This window comes from Oncorhynchus mykiss, chromosome 5, assembly GCF_013265735.2.
Source record: "Oncorhynchus mykiss isolate Arlee chromosome 5, USDA_OmykA_1.1, whole genome shotgun sequence".
Classification (NCBI taxonomy): Eukaryota; Metazoa; Chordata; class Actinopteri; order Salmoniformes; family Salmonidae; genus Oncorhynchus; species Oncorhynchus mykiss.
The window spans coordinates 59,769,754-59,778,350 of NC_048569.1; the positions used below are offsets into that span (position 1 = coordinate 59,769,754).

General features: G+C 42.0%; 1 protein-coding gene across 2 annotated transcripts; it reads right to left on the minus strand.

Moving 5' to 3' along the window:
- Nucleotides 1–3,007: 3,007 nt before the first annotated feature.
- On the minus strand, nt 3,008–6,903 carry LOC110524193 (nicotinamide riboside kinase 2). 2 transcript variants are annotated; one of them, XM_021603610.2, is made up of 8 exons: nt 6,552–6,903; nt 5,549–5,639; nt 5,073–5,121; nt 4,675–4,849; nt 4,241–4,312; nt 3,994–4,100; nt 3,781–3,866; nt 3,008–3,685 (listed from the first exon to the last, which is right to left on the minus strand). In XM_021603610.2, exons 1-7 carry the CDS (start codon nt 6,575–6,577, stop codon nt 3,781–3,783), a joined length of 606 nt encoding a protein of 201 aa, XP_021459285.1. In that variant the 5' UTR covers nt 6,578–6,903; the 3' UTR covers nt 3,008–3,685. The 2 variants fall into 2 exon arrangements, with proteins under 2 accessions (XP_021459285.1, XP_021459284.1); XM_021603609.2 differs by having other exon boundaries at nt 3,008–3,688; nt 6,552–6,902.
- Nucleotides 6,904–8,597: the final 1,694 nt, after the last annotated feature.

The window sequence follows — 8,597 nt, forward strand, 5'->3', positions numbered from 1 at the left end:
TTAACTATAGTTTTGGCAAGTCAGTTAGGACATCTACTTTGTGCACGACACAAGTAATTTTCCCAAAAATTGTTAAGAGAATAATTTCACTGTATCACAATTCCAGTGGGTCAGAAGTTTACACTAAGTTGACTGTGCCTTTAAACAGCTTGGAATTACAGAAAATGTAATGGCTTTAGAAGCTTCTGATAGGCTGACAATTTGAGTCAATTGGAGGTGTACCTGTGGATGTATTAAGGCCTACCTTCAAACTCAGTGCCTCTTTGCTTGACAAGCAATGGGATAATCAAAAGAAAATCAGCCAAATTCTCAGAAAAAAATTGTAGACCACAAGTCCAGTTCATCCTTGGGAGCAATTTCCAAAAGCCTGAAGGTACCACGTTCATCTGTACAAACAATAGTATGCAAGTATAAACACCATGGGACCACGCAGCCGTCATACAGCTCAGGAAGGAGACGCATTCTGTCTCCTAGAGATGAACATACTTTGGTGCGAGAAGTGCAAATCAATCCCAGAACAACAGCAAAGGACCTTCTGAAGATGGAGGAAACAGGTACAAAATTATCGATAGCCACGGTAAACCGAGACACAACCCGAAAGGCCACGCCTCGAGAAGCCAATGCTCCATAACTGCCACAAAAAAAAGCCAGACTACGGTTTGCACCTGCACATGGGGACAAAGATCATACTTCTTGGAGAAATGTCCTCTGGTCTGATGAAACAAAAATGGAGCTGTTTGGCCATAATGACCACCGTTATGTTTGGAGGAAAAAGGGGGAGGCTTGCAAGCTGAAGAACACCATCCCAAGCGTGAAGCATAGGGGTGCTTTGCTGCAGGAGGGACTGGTGCACTTCACAAAATAGATAGCATCGCGAGGGTGGGAAATTATGTGGATACAGTGCCTTGCGAAAGTATTCGGCCCCCTTGAACTTTGCGACCTTTTGCCACATTTCAGGCTTCAAACATAAAGATATAAAACTGTATTTTTTTGTGACGAATCAACAACAAGTGGGACACAATCATGAAGTGGAACGACATTTATTGGATATTTCAAACTTTTTTAACAAATCAAAAACTGACAAATTGGGCGTGCAAAATTATTCAGCCCCCTTAAGTTAATACTTTGTAGCGCCACCTTTTGCTGCGATTACAGCTGTAAGTCGCTTGGGGTATGTCTATCAGTTTTGCACATTGAGAGACTGAATTTTTTCCCATTCCTCCTTGCAAAACAGCTCGAGCTCAGTGAGGTTGGATGGAGAGCATTTGTGAACAGCAGTTTTCAGTTCTTTCCACAGATTCTCGATTGGATTCAGGTCTGGACTTTGACTTGGCCATTCTAACACCTGGATATGTTTATTTTTGAACCATTCCATTGTAGATTTTGCTTTATGTTTTGGATCATTGTCTTGTTGGAAGACAAATCTCCGTCCCAGTCTCAGGTCTTTTGCAGACTCCATCAGGTTTTCTTCCAGAATGGTCCTGTATTTGGCTCCATCCATCTTCCCATCAATTTTAACCATCTTCCCTGTCCCTGCTGAAGAAAAGAAGGCCCAAACCATGATGCTGCCACCACCATGTTTGACAGTGGGGATGGTGTGTTCAGCTGTGTTGCTTTTACGCCAAACATAACGTTTTGCATTGTTGCCAAAAAGTTCAATTTTGGTTTCATCTGACCAGAGCACCTTCCACATGTTTGGTGTGTCTCCCAGGTGGCTTGTGGCAAACTTTAAACAACACTTTTTATGGATATCTTTAAGAAATGGCTTTCTTCTTGCCACTCTTCCATAAAGGCCAGATTTGTGCAATATACGACTGATTGTCGTCCTATGGACAGAGTCTCCCACCTCAGCTGTAGATCTCTGCAGTTCATCCAGAGTGATCATGGGCCTCTTGGCTGCATCTCTGATCAGTCTTCTCCTTGTATGAGCTGAAAGTTTAGAGGGACGGCCAGGTCTTGGTAGATTTGCAGTGGTCTGATACTCCTTCCATGTCAATATTATCGCTTGCACAGTGTTCCTTGGGATGTTTAAAGCTTGGGAAATCTTTTTGTATCCAAATCCGGCTTTAAACTTCTTCACAACAGTATCTCGGACCTGCCTGGTGTGTTCCTTGTTCTTCATGATGCTCTCTGCGCTTTTGACGGACCTCTGAGACTATCACAGTGCAGGTGCATTTATACGGAGACTTGATTACACAGGTGGATTGTTATCATTAGTCATTTAGGTCAACATTGGATCATTCAGAGATCCTCACTGAACTTCTGGAGAGTTTGCTGCACTGAAAGTAAAGGGGCTGAATAATTTTGCACGCCCAATATTTCAGTTTTTGATTTGTTAAAAAAGTTTGAAATATCCAATAAATGTCATTCCACTTCATGATTGTGCCCCACTTGTTGATTCTTCACAAAATAGTTTTATATCTTTATGTTTGAAGCCTGAAATGTGGCAAAAGGTCGCAAAGTTCAAGGGGGCCGAATACTTTCGCAAGGCACTGTATATCAAAGCAACATCAAGACAATCAGGAAGTTAAAGCCGTGTCACAAATGGCTCTTCCTAATGAACAATGACCCCAAGCATACTTCCAAAGTTGTGGCAAAATGGCTTAAGGACAACAGTCAAGATATTGAAGTGGCCATCACAAAGCCCTGACCTCATTCCTATAGAAAATTTGTAGGCAGAACTGAAAGTGTGTGCAAGCAAGGAGGCCTACAACCCTGACTCAGTTACACCAGCTTTAGCACGAGGAATGGACAAAAATGGTCACAACTTATTGTGGGAAGCTACCTGAAACATTTGACCCAGGTTAAACAATCTAAAAGCAATTCTAACAAATAAGTGTATGTAAACTTCTGACCCACTGGGAATGTGATGAAAATAAAAGCTGAAACAATTCACTATTATTCTGACATGTCACATTCTTAAAATAAAGTGGTGATCCTGACATAAGACAGGGAACTCCTACTTGGATTAAATGTCAGGAATTGTGAAAAACTGAGTTTAAATGTATTTGGTTAAGGTGTATGTAAACTTTATTTACTCATACCCCATGTACCACAATTAAGTTCAGAACTGTAAATAAAGACAGGACACAGGAGTAACATTGAGAAATCTGAACACATTTTAAACAATTTACTTGCCAAAACAAAGCCAAGTACAGACTAACAAAGATGTGATATATTCATAATAGTCAAGTGACCGCTCTATTCTAACAAAGGAAATACATTTCCTCAAATATGGAAGGCAAGCGGCCAGTTCAGGTGGGACCCTTCTAGACCATGAGAGGGCAGAGGCACAACTCCAATAAAGAATTATTTGTACCTCAGTTATCAAAATGCCATGTGAATCCACATATCAGTTCCTTTGTAACAAACGTAAACATGAATCTATTTGATCAAATAAGCCTCATGTAGAAACTTGGCAATTCGCATTGACCTCCATACAAAAAATATTTTCATTGACAGATGGTCAGTTTGTCCCTCTCCCTCAGATACTAGGCAGTGGTTTGATTAACACAAGCAATGGACTAACAGATTAGATAAGAAAACAAACAGAAATGATTCTGTCAAACATAAGTTAACATACCTTCAATATAATTTACACAATAAGAAAAAATGCTTCAATTTTAAAAAAAATCTTCAGTCTTGATGCTATTTACAGGTTTATACAGGTTTGGAGATGGAGTTCCTGCTGTACAAACAGAAAGGTAAAGTTCTCACCACACTCAATTTATCATGATCATCAACACAAGACAGAAGTCAGACACCAGTGTCACCTCTTACCTATAAACGATTCAACAGTGTATTCTGGATGTCCTCATACACCTGGCTGTAGATCCCTTCTTCTGATTTCAAGCCATCCAGATATGCTATAGCAAAGTGTAAACCTTGATCAGGACATTTGTCAAAGGGAAGTCATAGCTACTAGCACCAAAACTCCTACAAAAACCAATAACGTTCACCGACAAATGGAAAAGAGGCAAAATGTGTATATACCGATGTCTAAACCGCTCTCAACCATCTCATTCCTGTGCTTCAAGTACATGGGCCACACATGGCCTTCAAACAGACCCGGGGGGTCAGGGACGGTGTATTGTCTTGTACTAAAAAAAAGGAAACAAAATTATGAATTTAGCACAACTTTCAACTAAAAATAAAGATTACATGTTTATTTATCTGGCCAGAACAACCATACTATAGCAACATATGAATATTAGTGATCTGATGCCCCCCCCATTCCCACCTTCTCCTCCTTTTGCACTCTTCGTATGGAATGGAGATGTAGTAGCACTTGTTATACACGTCCATCAGGGGTCTGGGGGAAGGAGGAACATGACAGAACAACGTTTAGTTCTCAACTCTCCACCAATGTACAATTGAGGTTCTCAGAGCACCATAATACAGATAGCACACTCCTGGAGACCACATCCATTCAGTTGACATCCTCTTACTTCATCTAGCTAGCTGACAACACCGCCCAGACGAGTCACTTGAACAGACACTCGTCCAAATATTTGTCGTCATAATTCTTCAAATCCAGTTGAGAGCATGCAAGCATTAGTTGTCATAGGAATAGGGGACAAGCTATTTGAATACATGTCGCACAAACCAGCTGATTACTCTCATCCCCCCGTTAACTAGTACATTTCCAGTTAGCAGTGGTGCAGACAAACTCACTTGTAGTTGTACAGAAGGAAGCCCTCTACAATCAGAATGTGGATCTGCTGATCTGGGTCGGCAACCTCTGTGGAAGGGGACACGTTGACACCGTGGGAGTGTGCAAACTTCACTGGGTTCTCACTCCAGCCTCGAATCGTGTTCACCATGGCATCCATGTCCAATGCTGTGATCACTGCATAGAACAGAGAAAGGCAGAGGGGAAGAAGTTTAGCAAAAAAGGGACACACCTGGATGAAGAAATGTATTCAGTCTTGTTTAATGGGAATTGTGCTCTAGGGTAGTATTAATATTTATGCATGTACTATCAAATATGACATTTTTAGGGATGCTTTGTTACACTAAGGGACAAGTACAATGATCAGTTATGAGTCTCCTACAGTGAAGTCCAGGCTTACCATCCCACTGTCTAAAGCCATCCTCCCCGACTTCTATCTGGTCAGGTTTCTGAAATAACACCAATAAAACATTGCTGCAAGCTCAGGCTGATCTGAATAGGGCAGATCCCATTGCAAGATGTGCACACCTAGCTGAAGCATGGAGGTATAACATGCACAAGAGCATTGAGAATCCATATATAAACCAGAGACATCAATAAAACAGGAAACAAAGCACAAGAGCAGTGAGCTACTCAGCACAAGTTCTGAAAAAAAAGTAAAAAGGTGGCAACAAGCAAGGCGTGTGTGTGTGTGTGAAAAGACAACCAGGTTAATTTACAGCATACTACACAGATCTAATAAAAGGGAAGGACAGGTGCCCGTAGATGGCATGCACCATGGCTATTGGTTAATGTGTGAGTGTTTGGGATATTTTCCCTTAACAAGGTCATGCAAATTCAACACTGTATAGATACGTTTTAGCAGACCAAGTTTACCTTGAAAAAGTCATCTTGATGAACCACACAACAGTTAGGTAGTGACTTGATCAGCCTATTCGTCAAAGTGGTTTTCCCACCATTAGTCACACTGAAAATAGATAAACATGTCATGCGAGTTAGCAAGGCGTCCGTGTATTCAAAGTCTAAGCGGTCTATACACCACTCATCCGCATACCTTGCAGGCATTATTGCAGTACGTTACTCAAATAGCAGTCAACATCGTATGCATTGTAGTAGTAGCTAGCAACCTAACCATTGTGGCGGGACAGGGCACATAGCTGGCTACCTAAAATAGCAAGGTCAACAAATGTTAGCTACTCTGAATACGTCTGCATTCAAACGTTTTATAACTAACGTTAGCTGGGTAAGTTTGCTAAGTGGATCTCTGAATTTAGTCAGAAACTTTGAAATCAACTCGGAACGTTGCCAGTCCTACATTTAGCGTTAGCTAGCCTGATATTCATCCAAGTACACATTTTACATTATAGTAAAACATAGCTGGCAAAAAGCAATGTTCATGCTTAATAAACATGTACAATACACGTTGCCAGTAAGGAGAATGGCGCTCACGTTTGCAAATTTAGAAATTGAGACTCCCTCCAATGTGTTCAATGTGAAAGTCCGCGCTGGAATTTTAAATCTCCCGCCCGACTAGGACAACATACAAACGTGGCAGGCGATTTGCTAAAACCAAGTCCCCAGTTAACTACCTACAGCACATGGCGTTAATAAATTGCCCTAGTAATTTATTTATTTTTTTATCCCTGGATCCTTACAGTTTCTTATTTTGCATAAATAACTTAAAATGTTAGACGAGAAATTCAACGTTGATAGGTAACCAACGTAACGCGTTAGCCAGCTAAATAACATGGCATGTGTTTAGATTTTTATACCGGTGTTACGTTTATCAACAATCATTTATAAAACATGTTTTACTAATCAAAATATACATTATATAATAAAACAGATTTTCAAAACGACAAATAAAAACTGAACTTACCCGCCAATTCCTATTACGTATTTCATTTTGAGTCGGTTTTTGAAACTTCTGCTCCTAGTCCCAGCTGAAGTGACACTCACAATCAATAACAAATGCAATCCAACTAATACGAGGCAGGGAGTAACTCAAGTTTCGGTGTTTTGTCTCCAGTATAGTGGCAGAGCCCAGCTGTCTTTACTATTTCATTGATGAAGAGGCGCGAGCCCTCAATTTGTAGACAACTGTGACTTGCGTCACGCAGACGTGAGCTCAGATTTGTGTCATTGTTACAGTGACCAATCACTGTCCCAGAACACCCAACGACACCAATCAACCTCGGGGTTTCGCAAAGATTTGCATATTCATTTTTATTTAACCTTTATCTAAACAGGGAGTCACATTGAGATTAGGAATCTATTTTGCAAGAGAGCTCTGTATACATTACAATAAAAACGGAATAATGTAACATACACATATATGTGTATAAAACAATATAATTCAGCACACAATAACAAAATAAACATACTTTAAAAAAGCAATCACATTCAACTACATAGAGGTCCTCAGTCAATAATTTATACTGCCTGAGAGGCACCAGCACATGTAACTGCAGTGGAATTATGCTGTCTCTGTATACATGGGGACACATGGTGAATGATGTGTAATGTTATGATATGGTTCACCTACCTTCTTCACCGGCTTTGAGGAATGTACAGGTCCACCAACGTGGCCAGCTACCAAGAATTGTGGGCTCTCCTTCTCCGTGGCCGAAGTAAGTAAGACATTTAAACGTGTTAACCCTCGCAAGGCTGCAGGCCCAGTCGGCATCCCTAGCCGCGTCCTCAGAGCATGCGCAGACCCAGCTGGCTGGTGTGTTTACGGACATATTCAATCTCTCCCTATCCCAGTCTGCTGTCCCCACATGCTTCAAGATGGCCACCATTGTTCCTGTACCCAAGAAACCAAAGATAACTGAACTAAATGACTATCGCCCCAGTAACACTCACTTCTGTCATCATATGAAGTGCCTTGAGACTAATCAAGGATCATATCACCCCTACCTTACATGTCACCCTAGACCCACTTCAATTTACTTACTGCTCCAATAGATCCACAGACGATGCAATCGCCATCACACTGCCCTATCTAATCTGGACAAGAGGAATACCTATGTAAGAATGCTGTTCATTGACTATAGCTCAGCATTCAACAACATGGTACCATAGTAAGCTCGAGGCCCTGGGTCTGAACCCCACCCTGTGCAACTGGGTCCTAGACTTCCAGACACCTCCACTTCACTGATCCTCAATACTGGGGCCCCACAAGGGTGCGTACTCAGCCCCCTCCTGTAATCCCTGTTCACCCATGACTGCATGGGCAAGCACGCCTCCAACTCAATCATCAAGTTTGCAGACGTCACAACAGTAGTAGTGCCAAGAAAATAACCTCTCACTCAACGTCAATAAAACAAAGGAGATGATCATGGACTTCAGGAAACAGCAGAGGGTGCACCCCCCTATCCACATCGACGGGACCAAAGTGGCGAAGGTGGAAAGGTTCAAGTTCCTCAGCGTACACATCACAGACAAACTTAAATAGTCCACTCACACAGACAGTGTGGTGAAGAAGGCACAACAGTGTCTCTTCAACCTCAGGAGGCTGAAGAAATTTGGCTTGGCACCTAAACCCTCACAAACTTTTACAGATGCACAATTGAGAGCATCCTGTCGGGCTGTATCACCTCACCGCCCGCAACCGCAGGGCTCTCCAGAGGGTGGTGCGGTCTGCCCAACACATCACCAGGGGTAAACTACCTGCCCTCCAGGACACCTACATCACCCGATGTCACAAGAAGGCCAGAAAGATCAGGACAACAACCACCTGAGCCACTGTCCGTTCACCCCGCTATCAGCCAGAAGGCGAGGTCAGCACAGGTGCATCAATGCTGGGACCGAGAGACTGAAAAACAGCTTCTATCTCAAAGCCATCAGACTGTTAAATAGCCATCACTAGCACACAGAGGCTGCTGCCTATATAAATAGACTTGAAATCACTGGCCACTTTAAT

Bases quoted from the DNA above. Each gene is read 5' to 3' on its own strand.
- LOC110524193 (XM_021603610.2), bottom strand. From the start codon at position 6,577: ATGAAATACGTAATAGGAATTGGCGG. The intron at 4,850-5,072 runs GTAAGCCTGGAC...TGTTCTATGCAG, and splicing joins TGGCTTTAGACAGTGGGATG to TGATCACAGCATTGGACATG. The intron at 4,101-4,240 runs GTGGGAATGGGG...CCTTTTTTTTAG, and splicing joins GAGTGCAAAAGGAGGAGAAG to TACAAGACAATACACCGTCC.